The 15,107-nt window shown below is 38.4% G+C and overlaps 1 protein-coding gene across 1 annotated transcript; it reads right to left on the bottom strand.

Annotated features, from left to right (window-relative positions):
• Positions 1-3,941: 3,941 nt before the first annotated feature.
• On the bottom strand, positions 3,942-4,654 carry LOC141812243 (auxin-responsive protein SAUR71-like). Its single transcript, XM_074700297.1, has one exon. The coding sequence runs from the start codon at positions 4,587-4,589 to the stop codon at positions 4,188-4,190; it is 402 nt and encodes a 133-aa protein (XP_074556398.1). The 5' UTR covers positions 4,590-4,654; the 3' UTR covers positions 3,942-4,187.
• Between the last annotated feature and the right edge of the window lie 10,453 nt (positions 4,655-15,107).

Genomic DNA, 15,107 nt, shown 5'->3' with positions numbered 1-15,107 from the left:
TAGGCCAATTCTCCAGTCGACTCCACGTAAGCCCGATCCACTTTCTCCACAGCTGACTTGACCTTCAAGTCGACTAGAATCCTTACTCAAGTCGACTCGAAGCTGACATGGCATATCTTGATGAGCGTTGCTTCCGCGACTTTTATCTTGTGCTCAGGTCGACTTGAATACCAACTCAAGTCGATTTGACTCCATCTCGAGTGGACTTGAGTCACTTTGACTCAGGTTTGACCTGAGTTGACCCCGGACTTGGTTCAACTGCCTTTGTTTGCTTCATCTCTGCTTTCTCCATCTTGCTTCCAGCTCCTGGTTCATGCAAGACAAGTATACAACCAAACAAAAGAACATAAACTTTACTTTGTGGGTCTAACTTCAGATTTCTACCGAAATCCTGGGTTAGTCTAACGCCTATTGTTCTACTCCGGAAACGCGCCCTTACCCACTCCACTCGGGAGAATTTATGTCAACCAAGTCCTCCTGACTTGTTGGACTTTTGCTCGACTCTGTCCTCAGCCCCCAGGATTGTGCTGCGGCTCGGTCCTCTCTGACCAACCCAGACTTCTGCTATGACTCGATCCTCCAGATCAGCCCAGACTTTTGCTGCGACTCGGTCTTCCAGACCAGCCCAGACTTCACCTGGTGCTTCGACTCTGCCAAGACTTCCGCCTGATCCTCCAAACCAAGACTTCCCTTTGCCTAGCTTTACTCACCAGGACTTCCCTTGCCCGATCGTCCAGATCAGGACTTCCACTGCCTAGTCTAACCGACTAGGCTTCTCGCTAGTCATCTAGTCTGACTAGACTTCACTCACTTCATCCAAACATCAACTCCTGTTTGGATCAACCCCTTAGTCAAACTGATCAAATCTAGGTGTATTGTCAAACATCGAAATTTCAGGCAAGATCTTAGTGCTTCTTGCACCAACACCAACTACTTGTCTAAGAGGTATATCACATTGCGATTAATTATCATATTCAGATTGAACTTTCTAAAAAATGACAATAATATTTTTGACTTTTTATTTAAAGGTTGTTGGTGTTCCATTTATAATTTAAGGACAAAAAACAACTACAAATTATTTATTTATAATCTAAGAACAAAAAAATGACTACCAATCAATTATAACAAACTCAAACACAATAATAAATCAATTTATAATATCATAACATTCTCAAATATTAGAATCATATTTTTCAGATAATTTAAAATTTTTAAATAATTTCAAATAAAATCATAACTAAAAGTTTAAAATTACATATAATTTGCCACTTCAGGATAAGAGAAGCCAACTACCTACCCGTAAAACCCAGTGCAATACTGAAATATAAAAAGAACTTAAAAGGGAACAAATATGTAAATTAAAAATATAATGCATTTGGCAATGTTAATTTATCTACTTATACCTACCTATTTACATTTTCTCTTTAATGTAAAATCTTCAATAAGGAAATAATGTAATAAGGTTACTTTAATAGGGTTAACGGTTAAGGGAACAATGTAAATTGAAAGAAAAAACAAATAGCAAGCTTCAAAAATTGGTGTAGCGGTTGTAACTAAGAAAAAAGTTGCAAAATAGAATCCAATAGCTAAACTGGAAAAAGGAACAGAGAGGAAAGAAGATGACCTTTAACTCATGACGTTGTACGACTTAAAAAACGAAAATCAACCGAGCAGCCCCTATTGCTATTCTGAGACTATGCTTTCTACGGTCTACTGCTCCTTAATGCGTCAAATGACAAACAACAGAAAGCCTTTTTTTTTCTTCCATTAATTGAAATGACAGCATTTATTGAGTAGGGTTGGGCTTGGCTTACGATTGACTGGGCTATTTTCAACTAGGTTGAGCTATTTTAATTTTTAAATTTAAGTTTAATATATTAATCTAAAAATTATGGGTTGCATTGGTTGGAGCCCAATGCACTCGACACTAGCTCGGTTCCGAGACGCACTGTCGGCTTAGTCAACTCGGAGACTAGCAGTCAGCTCGGCTTGGAGACTAGTAGCCAGTTTGCCTTGAAGACTGGCAGCCAGCTTAGCTCAGAGCCTGGTAGTTGGCTTGGCTCAGAGACGGGCAGCCGACTCAGTTTGGAGACTAGTATGGAGACCCTCCACCAGCTCAGTACGAAGACTGGTATAGAGATCCGCCTCTGGCTCGATTCGGAGACCCACCTCCAGCTCGGTTCAAAGACCCACCTCCAGCTCGGTTTGAAGACCAGCCTCCAACACGGTTCAGAGATCCTCCATTGGCTCGCCATGAAGACTGGTATAGCTAGAGACCCTCCGCTGATGACTCGATATGAAGATTGGTACAGAGACCCGCCTTTGGCATGGTTTGAAGATCCGCCCCGACTTAGTACAAATAAGACTGGTACGAAGACCCGCCTACAGCTCGGTACGAAGACCGCCTCCGGCTTTGTATAGAGACCTGTCTCCATCTTGGTGCAGTTGTGAGGATGCTGCGATTGCGACGGTTAGAATTACCGATCTACCAGACGGATTCTGACTGAGTGAAAATAAAAACCTCTGACAATTGGAAAATTTTAAATTTTCATTTTGAGATTTTGGAAAATTTTAATTTTTTTTATATATATATGTTTCTATAAAATAATATACTCTTTAAAAATCAAATTTGACAATTGGAAATCATTTTAAAATTCTTATTATTTTAAAATATTTTTTTTAAATTTATGCATTTTAGGATTCAGTTATTTTGACAAAAGAAGTCCTAAAATTATTTTCAGAACTTAAAATCATTTTTATTAAATTTAAATTTTTTTTAGAGTTTTATGAAATTATTTATTTGACATAAGAACGAATTGGGTGTGTCGTATATTGTCGGAGTTGGTTTCGGCCCAATCCAGTAAGAGTGATGTGGGCTTGTAAAATAATTTCAAGCTAATGTTGAATATTCCAAAAAAATCAGGCAATTAATTTAAAATTTTATTCGATTCCCAAAATCATAATTTTGGTATTCTTATTGATTTTTTTAGTCTTCCACAAACACAAAAGAGACTATTATGAAAAAAAAAAAATCATATTCTAAGGCTAGCATTGCTTGTATGATGTTAGAGCAATTGTCGTGGCATTACGATGAATAATAAGACATTTTCATAGTTAATTAGGTATCAACAGATCGATTTTTAATTACGACATACTTCAGATTAATTTAGTCTAATAAGAAAATTTATGCAAGATCATTTTCAAGATTAAAAAAAAAAATTGAATACTTGATTATCAAAAAATATGTATTATAACATACACATAATCAAGTAATATTTAAAGCCTAAATAGGTTTTGTAATATGATAATCTATAAAATGCAAACAAAAATATATAAAATAATATTTATTATTTATTCAAAAATTTATTTTATTTTTTATAATTTAGAGATTCGAGTTTGTAAAATGGTTTTTGATTCATCAACTAATAATCAAAGCCATAACTTCTGTATATTCATTGTTCCCGGGGTAATGATGTCGCGGTAGAACATCTAGGTTGTCACTCAGGTACCTATGGTTCGATCCTAGCTACAACGTATTTGTAAGAATTTTTTTTCTAAATGGAGAGCGCAATCAAAGGATGCTGGATGTCTGCGCTGGCCGCTACGTGCACTTCTCGATTTATCCTTGATGGCTAGTGGAAAACTTCAGCCGGACCGATCATCCCAAAAAAGATTTATCAAAAAAAAAAGACATCTTTGAAATAGGATAGTATTTTAATACTCCACGATTTATTAATGAAAAAATAATTAAAAATAATTTGTGAGACATAAAGTAGTGTGCTGTGAAGAATTTAACAGCATACTCTGTTTTCTTTAATAAATGATTATGAACATCATTTTTTAAGCAAAAAATTAGAAAAAATTTAAAAATATTTTTAAAAAGAATATATATATATATATATATATATATATATATATATATATATAGAACAAAATGGGGGTAAGTTAAGAAACCGTTTATTAATCTCACACCAAAACAATTTCTTTAAGCATATTCACTATCCATTACCGCATCAACCTTGTATTCCTTCTTTTTAAAGGAAAAAAAAAATAATGCGCAATGGAAAAATATTAATTCGCCGAACAGCCCTCCGTTGCCCTAATTAAGGCGCAGCACCAGCATAGCATATGTACACTTGCACAGACACAGAAAAATAGTCTTAAGTAAGAGGCGCCGGAACCCTAGTTTAGAGCCTCAGGTCGGCCGGTGAAGACGACGGGATGTCTTCTGGCAACGAACGGAGTAACTCGTCCAGAGCAATTTCGCCCGCGGCGTCGGAGGCGGACGAGAGGACGAGTAGTCGGCTGAAGAGCGGGACGGGGCAGGGGATCCGGAGAACGCCGCTCTGCTCGTAGCCGTACTCCTGGGCGGATCGGCGGAGGAGCTCGAGGAAGGCCGGCCGGCCGAGAACCTCGGCGGGGACCGCGAATCGCTCCATCTCCTCGCCGACGCACATCGGCACGTGCCCCTCGGGCACCGCCCGGAGCTTCCGTCGCCCAGCGCGCCCCTTCGCCGCAGGCGGCGAGGCGCACTGCGACGTCGAATCCGCCACCCGAGACAGCCGCCGGACGAACCGCATCGGTATCATCGCCTTCCGGAGGACCAAAATCCGCGTGCTTTTGGAGGTCGAGGACGGAAACGAAGGAGGAAAGGAACAGAGCACGAGGGCAGATGTGGGTGTTGGCTCGACTATTTAAATAACCGCTTCTCCATTATTATCCGAAAAAAGAAAAAGAAAAAAAAAAGGCAAGCGTGTTTAATCTCAACCTTTTTACTAAAATAAAACGAGGAGGAGGAGGGAAGAGTACTTGACAGGTACACTCCGTAAGAGTGAGCGATCCCCTGAAAAATACAAATCGGCATTCCTCTAACGAACCGTCCTCCTGAATTTTAAGAAATCGGGAAGGCCAACGTGGCGCCGGTGTAACGGATGAAGATTCCTGGACGGTGTCCAGGACGAGTCAGAGGCTCCTCCGTAAGCGAGTCCGTAGTCCCAGTTGTACGAGTACCGTAATATCCGAGACGTGGGGGCCACCCACGTTGCGCTATTTATGGCGCTAATCCCGCCAACAAATTCGCACAGAGAGAAACAAACGAAGGGGGCTAAATAAAATCCGTTTTTCCATGTAACAGAGCGTGGGTGAAGTGGATTTCCTGGTCCTGCTAGAGGTACCACGGGAGGCAGCTTTAATCGGTGGGCCCGGCCGGCCCTGCTCGCTTGTGCCTTGGGGAGCTATCATCGTTGGACGATTGAGTCACCCACCCTACCTGTGGATGTGGAATTCCACCGGCACCTGTCCCACACGGCTTTGGAAGCCGGACTGTGGGTCCGTCCTAAACGGTCCCACTCCTGGGCCCCGCACCCCGGCGCCACCGCATCGACTTAGAAATGAAATGCCGCAGGAACGCCTGCTCTCCAGCCGGTGGGGGTTCCGAGACATATGCGGCTGTCGACCGCGTCGCTCCGCTGTCTTCGCACGTGATCCGCGCGTGCGTGGTGGGATTTTGTACGGTTACTTAGCCACGTCGGATAAGGATACCGGAATATACCCACCCACCACCACCACCACCACCGCACAATAACTGCGCTGTTATCATCCCAGCTCATACGCTCCCCTGTGTGGGCCCATTCCAGCTCACACTTGTTTGTTCAATAATTAAGAAAATAAAAAAATTCATTCAATAATTCCTTTTTTTCTAATTCATTTCAATAATTTATTTATTTTTACCACGGTTCTATTATTCGTATTTTTTTTCCTGAAATCGAACAAATTCGATTCGCTGAAAAAAAAGACACAGATATGCGACCAACTGTCACAACTGGTCGGCTTTTTTAAGATTCCACAGCCGCCGTCGCTGTCGTACCGTACAGTCCGAATCACGGGCGGTACTGTTGTTGCCTTTATTTTGACAAATCCTGCTTTGTTTTTAATTATTCGGCATTTTCCCACCATCCAATTTTATGAATTTCTCGAATCGAATGCACCTAATTTTAAAAAATTCTCTATTATTACAGTCTTAAATCAAAATAAAAATTTGTTATTATTATTATTATTTTATTTAAATTGATCAAACTAAATCAAATAAAAAATAAAAATTTAATTATTCATTAAGAGAAAAAGAAAGTGAAACAAAACTATAAAAAAGAAATTAAAATTAAAATTACTTTCATGTTGCTTTGGTTAAAATAACACTATCTTGGTGGCTTTTGTTAAAATATCATCATTTTAATACTATTAGAATTTTAAAAATATTTAAATAATTAATAAAATTTGATCAAAATTTATTGGTGGATCTAAATAAATTAATTTCAATTCAAATTTTATTCAATAGGTTTCTTTCACTTTTTTAAATCTCACCATACTAAAAAACTCTTAATTTATTATCCTTATCCGATTAGAAAAATTATTTTAAAAATTTAGTTTTCTTTACTTTGGATATAGTATTATATCTGAATCTACACATTTCTAATTTACTTTCGAACAACACCAATAATTTTCTTACACTCTCTTGATATTTTTTATGCTAAAGTTTTAAGATTTCAAAAGCATTTAAGTCATTAATAAATTTTAGGATTTAAACCTCAATGATAGGAGTCAAAAGTAAGCAGGTTGAATTTTAAAAACAATTTCTCTAAATTTATAGAGGTCATGAGTTAAGAGTTTTGGGACATGGTAAGATTTAAGGAAATGGAAGGAACCTATTTGACTGAAGTTGAACTAAATCTAACTTTTTTAAGTTCACCGATGAATTTTAGTTAAAATTCATTCATGGTTTAAATGAATGCTTCTAAAATTCTGACATTTTAGTATTAAGAAGATCAAAAGAGTATAAGAAAGCTATTAGTATTTTTAAAAATAAATTAAAGGTATTTAGGTCTAAATATGATGTATGAAGAAGTTTGATTTTTTAAAATAATTTCTCTAAACTTATAAGAGTCCTAAATCAAGAGTTTTTTTTAATGATGGTAAGATTTAGGAGAGTGAAAGAAACTTATTGGATAACGTTTGGACCGAAATTGATTTATCTAGCTCTATTAATAAGTTTTGGTTGAAAGTTATTGATGACTTAAATGATTTTGAAATTTTAGCATGAATAAAATCAGGAAAGTGTAAGAAAATTATTAGTGATATTGTAGAGTAATTAAGAAGTCTAGATCAGCATATGAAATTGTGCTAAAAGTAAAGAAGTTTGGATTTTTTAAATAAATTTTTTAAACTGATAAGGATCATGAATTAAGAGTTTTCAAGTATGGCGAGACTCAAAAAATTAAAACTCTCATATATAATGTAGGATCGAACTCGACGCTAAAGTGGAGTAAATAACGTTACGAATTTTACAAGTTAACTAGGGAAATCTAAGTAAACAATTTAAGTTGAACAAAATAACACAGTAGAAAATATATGAAAACTAACTTGACATAAATTTGAATATGTAAATTATGAATAGTAAATCTTTAGATTAGACAATGTAAGCATGCAAATCTAAGTTAGATATTTATTAGTCAAAACATACAGGAGTTAACTGAAGATTCTGATCAGACAGAACATGTAAAACTTGAGTAAAAGAAGTGGACACACACACAATAATAAAAATATAATTTTTATTATAAATCTCTTCTTTTCAGAAAGCCCACAGAGGTGGAGAAATTCAAAAATCTAAAGATGGTTTAGCACAAATAATATTAAATAGGTGTACGATAACATATGAAATAAAAAGTTACAAACAATTGTTATTGATCTTAAGTTGAAGAGTAGAGTCACAACGTGTTATCGTTAGCAGATTGAGGAGAGCAACACGAACAAAGTTAGTTACGACATTGAGCGAATGGATGTGAAGCCCTCTGCCTCAATCTCCTTTTTACAGTGCTTTGGTCGACGATGATGTGGCATGCCTCGGTGGAGTGAATCATATTCGATCACTTGGACGTTGCTGACGTAGCTGCGACGTTTATCCGATAGATAATGTAATCTATGGTCTCCGATCACTTGAAGCTTGGTCAAATTTGATCATGACCGTCTCACCCAGAGCGTAGGATTTCTTCCTCTAGTGGTCGCCTGAAAGCGTTCTCGGTCACCTAGAGGCTACGGTAGCTTACCCCTTACTCTGATTGCCTAGTAACCCCAACTCCGTCAGTTAGGAGTTATATCCAACCAATCACCTGGACTCCCTTCTGTTCGCTTGGAGCCCATCAAAGTTCGCTTCTTGCAATTAACACACATAATGGGTATGATTAAAGTGTTGAAGTTACTTGTACTTATCTTAACTAGATTTTTAGCTTCCAGTTGACCCATCTAATGTGATTGGTCAAGTTTCCAGCTCTCAACTGACTTGGTCTTGCAATACCTACTTCCTAACTAGGATTTTTTATGCTTGGTTCTCAATCAAGACTTAAGTTGTTTAATTCTCAACCAGGACTTGTACTATTTAGCTCCGCTAGAACTTAGCTTTTGCTTGATTCCTAATCATGACTTTATTTCATGTTAAGTAACCTGCTCTGCTTGACACAAACTTGTTAGATCTCAATATAGCTAACTTCTGTAGGATTGAGTTAGAGTGCTAGAGAAGAGGTGAATAGTATTTTATCCTTTTTTACTCTTTCAATAAATCGTACGTAACAACACAATACGTAAATAAAACTGCAGCGAAAAAATAAAGAATGAGTACGCTTTTGTTTACTTACTTCACAACCACAGACTGCTGCTCCAAGACCCATGATCCTTGATCGTTTCTGATGAATAATCCACTATAAAAACTCTCCTCTTATGAGAAGGAGTTTGTCGCTTTACAAAATAGGTTAGGAACGATAAATCCTTACCGCCTAAGATGTTAAGTACAAAAGCAATAAGTAATGATTACCGATGAGAATTGTAAATGTCGGTACAACTCCTCGATGTTACGACAACGTATTGGATTGGCTGTTCGTGCACAGAAAGTCATCGTAGTATGTAGAAAGTTTATATTAGAGTGTTTCCTCGCAGCTGCTTATAAAGGCTGATCCGAGCACTTGGAAGTCCTTCTAGGTGCCTCCACATCATCCCATCGATTTGCTTTCGATGCTAACTTGGCATCTTCCGGGCCCTTGGATGCTGACATGGAGGTTGCCATATCAACTTTGACTCCACAACACCTTATCCTTATCTGAGTGCTTGGAGCCTTTTTGGCACCTAGAGGCTAAGGTGTCTCGACCACTGGGACTCTGTCACCTCATCCGCCTCACTGGCTCGATCAATTGACATCCGAGTTACTGAATCATCCAATCGTCTGGATCCAGATAAGAGTGTCCGGGATACAAAGTTTCAGCTTCCTCCTTTTCTACATCACAAGTTAGCACAGAAATAAAGTATAACAGGTTGACAAACTGTTTGGTTTTGATTTTAGATCAGACTGACGCCTACTGTTTCCCTTTCCGAGAACGCATCCTCACTTACTCCACTCGGGAGAACTTATCTTTTGCCAACCTGATCCTTCAGACCTGTTGAACTTTTGCTCAGCCTTGATCCTTGACCTCCAGGACTTCCAATGCTAGACGTCCGATCCTCCAAACCCACCTAGACTTTCTGCTTGGTGCTCTGATATGTTAAGACTTCTTGTTTAGTCCTCTTGACTAAGACTTCCTTACCCAATCTTTCAAATCGGGTTTTTCTTGTCTAGCCCCCTGACCAAGACTTCCTTGCCTAATCCTCAAACCTGGTCTTCCTTTGCCTAGCCGTAATTAGGACTTCCTTTACCTAGCATCAACTAGGACTTCCTTTACCTAGCCTCAAGTAGGACTTTCCTATGTTATCTGCACACTCAGTTTAACTTGTTAGTCTATTTCACAGACTTAATTTATATCAAAAAGATGGAAACTAATTGACGTACCCAATTTTTTAAAATTTGACTTGCAAAGCATAACTTAGAATACGTGGCTAAGTGATTATCAAATCAAGCCAAACAAGTATATGATAGATTGTAGAGTCAAAGAGAAATATGCATAGTAAGTTAAGCATGAGTCAATTATAAATAAAAAAAATAGCACGTATAACAAGTTAAGAGTAAGAGTCACATTAGCAGTCAAACTAGTCAAATAAGTATAACATGAGTCGAGAATAAAACAAATAAACACAAGTCAACTATGAGTAAACATGTAAGTCAAACATGAATCAACAGTAAATAAACATGTAAATCAAACATAAGGCAACTGCAAATCATAATATCCAAAATATGCTAATGACCAGAAATCAACAAAAGTCAATCTAGGTTGATGAACCTATCTTGCATAATCCTAGTATTCTTTTAAGTATACTAAACTCGACTTCTACTAAAAGTTTAGTAAATATATCAACTATGTTAAATTTGGATTTAACATATTTGAGTTTTAAGCCATCGTTGGTTATATGTTCTCTAACAAAATGATATTTAACTTCTATATATTTGGTTCTAAAATAATATACATGATTCTTAATTAAATTAATAGAATTAATATTATCAATTAAGACTTGAACCTTTTTATAGTTAGCCCATAAGCTTGTAGTGTGTTCATCATCCACATGAATTTGAAATAGCTTGAAAAGCTCAAGTTAGAATCATTATCTAGGAATGATGTCTTAAAGAGACTACGAACTCGAGACATGGGTCGAAACAGACCTAAAGATGGTTTAAAATCAAGTTTTAGAGGGAAATAGGAGGGTTACGATTGAAGATACACCGGCTACTCATGGTCACCTATGTAAAGGCTCTCCGAGAGACCGTAGGTATAGTCGTCAATTTAATTTGGGCCTGTCGGATTGGTCCACTCGTCTAAATAATTTAGATGGATTGGATTGAAAATTGTATCAATCTATTTTAAGGTGGGTTCAGATGGGTCGACCCACCTAGGCCCGCGACCCACATGGGTCGGCTCGTGGTGGGCTTGGGTTAGCCCGAGGATTGAAAAAACTTATTTTTTTCTTTAAAATTTAAAATTAAAGTAGAAAATTTAATGAACTAATATGTTTGACCCTTCTAAATTGAAATTTAAATTTAAAAATTTTAACTTGATTAATTTAAATTGTAGTCCAAATTTTAAAAAATTTTTTATTTTTTGATAGATCCATGAGTTGGCCCACCTAACCCGCAACCCACCTTGAATTAGATTGGGTTGGAGATTTTCTAACCTGCCAAGTTAGTGCGTCAGCCCGCCTCGCCCTGTCATATAATGGGTTTCTAGTGGGTTGGCTCACCCCGTCATGGGTTGACCCATTTGACAGCTTTGATTGTAGGGTGTCCGATTGACTTGGAGGGTCTAATCTAAGGTGCCCGTTTGAGGTTAGGTGGGCTACCGGAGTCAATACCCAATTGGCCGAGTGCTAAATTTTTACCACCATAATAAATGTTATTAATTTTGATTGATATGAAGTCAGATGATTGGAGGGTACTTCGGTCGATCGAGACCATGATTTTTCACCTACGTACCCTGGTTAAATCCGATTGACTTTTACATGTCACAAATACATACATGTAACCCCATCCCAAGTGGCATGCTCACCAATTGACTATGAATTACAACCCTACCCTAGTCACAATTAAGCTCGCGAACTGACTGTAAGTCTGTCACAATCGCAACCAAACCGTTGCCAGTTGGAATTCCTTGTCCTTTTCTTTTATTTTCTGATCTTTTTCCTATTGATTTTTCTCCACTGTTGTTAATCGTTTTCGCTCTTCAATAATCCATATATCCTCCCGGATTAACAAACCCTAGCTAAATGTTGTTACCGTCCGAAGTAAATGGTCAAACAGCCCGGCGCTTAAAACGTTGAATTGGGGGGCCGATCCACTTTATCTAGGAGAGCGCGCTTCCATCTTGCCCGGGGCAGCAACCGACGGTGGCCGGACGGCGAAGCTCGTCGATCTCAATAATTTGATAAAACGGGGTCCATGACAACTCGTCGATCTCAATAATTTGATAAAACGGGATTTAGGTTATTCCAATTATGGTTGAATTATGTTGTTAAATTGCAATGAGTCGACTAAACAACAAGATGAATGCCAACAAAAGAAATTAATTAGCTGATGTAGCTAATTAATTAGTTGTTAATCTGATCTTATAGTCCCAAGCAGACCCCTAGTTCAAAGTTCTAAGGTTTGATTTTCAGTGTCTTGATGATTAAAATGTTCCTGATGGATGTATATATATTTATCAGTGATGATGTGTTCTAAAGCCTAGAAGACACCATAGAGAATATGTAAAGGTCCTCAGCTAGAGATCATTTTGAAAAAAGAATTTTCTTTTCGAGGATTGTGTTTTGATGCATGTTTCGAGCTGCTATAGGTGTGGTTTTCTTCTTTTCTCCTTCCATGTTAAGAGAAAAATCATCCGAGGAATAAGAGGTCTCTTGCAAAAAGAGGCATATAGGAAGAGGAAGAGGAAGAAGAAGAAGAACTGTTGCATGATAGCCCTCTTCCAACTTGTTTTTGTCTCTACTGTGACTGAAGGTAAACAATAGCCATTGAGATGAAGAATAAAAGAAAATAGAGATTGCTAAGTCCCCATCAATCAATCTAATTTTCTCAATCAATGTGTCTATCTCGATCGGACCAAATAAAATGACAGAAGAACAAACAAGTTGCTGCCGAGTCGGTGTTAAAGTAGTCACATGGGTTGGCACCGTTATAAAGTCCATGGAATATGAAAAATAATGTTTTCTTCATTTCTTTGTATGTATATATTCAAATTGGACTCTTCTTAAACAAGTTAATTAATTAATTAATTTCTAAATATTAAATCTTAAATCCTAAATCGTAAACCCTAAAGTTTAAAGTCTAAAAAAATTAAAAAATATATTTTATAGTGCTCATGGGGTGTGCAACATATCATTTGTCTATATATATATATATATTGATACGGATCAAAATTTTCCTTCCTGCTCTCAGTCCTTCTTATTTCCTATATATATTGATGCGGATCAAAATCTTTCTTTCTGCTCTCAGTCCTCCTTATTGGCTATACCACTTAATTCGAATTCATATTGATAGTCTTCGATCTCAGGTTGTCATGTTGGTCTTCCGTAGCAATCCTGCACTCCGATAACAGTCTGTCGCACCTGAGCAAGCCTCCAATCTATGATATCAATACCAATGAGCGGGGCTGACATTGTTGGCTTTGCCCCACCAATGCTTAAGTCTACACAATGCTGAAGAAGAAGGTCACCTCCCTAAAGAGGAGGGTTTGAACTAAAAGGAAAGGTTGTCTTCTTCAAGAGAAGAGCTTAGAAGAAACAAGATCAACAGTTGAGCGGATCAACTTGTTGAACTTAGGGCTACTCACACTAGTCTTTTTTCCTCCCTACTCCAACTGCCTTCCTCTTCCTTGTCTAGTGGTGAGATAAGCTTTCATACCCCTTACCAACTACTTGTTAGGTTGCAAGGGTGCAAACATAGTCCCACATCTAAAACACATGGAAAAAATCATGGGTTTAAAAGGATGGAAAGTATCTCCATTGGTATGAGGCCTTTTGGGGAGATCCTAAGAACAAAACCATGAGGGCTTAGGCCTAAAGTGGACAATATCATGCTATTGTGGAGATACAGACATCCTTGGGGACCTAACAAGTGGTATCAGAGCGAGGCCGCTCTTCACCGGACTAACCGCCGGATGAGCCATGATCCAGATCTAACCATGTGGATTGAACCTTAAACAAAGGAAGTGGGTGCTCCCGTATTTGAATCAAGAGGACCAGACACCAGGTAGGAAGTCCTAGTAGGTTCGGTGGACCGAGGGGCAGAAAGTCCTAGTTGCGGCTAGGCAGGAAGTCCTAGTAGGTCGGGTGGACTGAGGGGCAGAAAGTCCTAGTTGCGGCTAGGCAGGAAGTACTAGTAGGTCGGGTGGACCGAGGGGCAGAAAGTCTTGGTGGGTCGAGGATTCAAACATCAAAAATGACGTTTGAGGGGGACCTGTGGTCCTTTATTTGAAGGGGGGATTGTTGGGTTGCAAGGGTGCAAACATAGTCCCACATCTAAAACATATGGAAAAGATCATGGGTTTAAAAGGATGGAAAGTATCTCCATTGGTATGAGACCTTTTGGGGAGAGCCCAAGAATAAAACCATGAGAGCTTAGGCCCAAAGTGGTCAATATCATACTATTGTGGAGATGCGGATATCCTTGGGGACCTAACACTACTGACACGTGTGCCATCAAGGGTCAAAAATAGGGGTGTGTGCTTGACATACCATGTCCTCTAGTAGAGGAATGATCACTAATTGCCCTGCTGTCAGAGGGGATCTGCACAGGAGATCCATTGCCACCTAGACTAGGTATCATCAACTGTCACATATCTAATCGCCTGACACCTACCATCTCCCTATTGTTGTCTGTTGTCATAATCCTGATCCAAGGATGATTAGCAGAAGTGTTTACGTGGGGGCATCCTTGCAGCCTAGATGTTGGCGTTGCCCAGTGGACTTCTAGGTAAAGAGATACTAGCAAGGATGATGGAGCACAGGCAGGGATGCTCTTGTGGCTTGGCTGACAATGTTTCTATTGGGATCGTCCTGGTGCATTACGGTTGTTTATACATTTCGCAAACATGCGCAACGAAAATAAATTAATAATTAAATCTAATTATTATAACACACACATGCAAATACATGATATAATAGGTACAAGACATTACTGGAATTTAAAATTTTTCTGAATAACAAGTATTTTACGCGTAGCTGATAGATGGCGTTGAGCGGGGTTGGCATCAATCGAGCGGCCTTTGTCAAAGTTCCACCTCTATTGGTGATTCACGTTAAGCTCTCGTTTGGACGACTTCTAAAGTTATGAGTCGCATCATCGTCTTCGGTACTAGCCGACGATCGACAACGGTTGATACGAGAGAAAAATCCTAATACATAACAATATTTGTTGTAATAAATTTTGGGGTTTTCTAACTATCATCAGTAATCATATTCTCAGTGTAGTTTTTGGTAGTCAACCTCTGACCGCCAAAATAGGATAAATTATCGAAACTCTTTTTGACGAAGATAGAACGATCTTCAGAAGCTTTTACAAGCTTCTGCAAAATTAATCGATGGTCGTCAGACGACTAGAGATGATTGACAACGATTGGACAACTCTTCACAAGAGTTATCAACGACGA

This window comes from Curcuma longa, chromosome 18 (assembly GCF_044706935.1).
Source record: "Curcuma longa cultivar G26 ecotype Majalengka, Jawa Barat chromosome 18, ITB_CL_G26_1.1, whole genome shotgun sequence".
NCBI lineage: Eukaryota > Viridiplantae > Streptophyta > Magnoliopsida > Zingiberales > Zingiberaceae > Curcuma > Curcuma longa.
This window is presented reverse-complemented; position numbering and strand designations above follow the sequence as displayed.

Bases quoted from the DNA above. Each gene is read 5' to 3' on its own strand.
- LOC141812243 (XM_074700297.1), bottom strand. From the start codon at position 4,589: ATGATACCGATGCGGTTCGTCCGGCGGCTGTCTCGGGTGGCGGATTCG.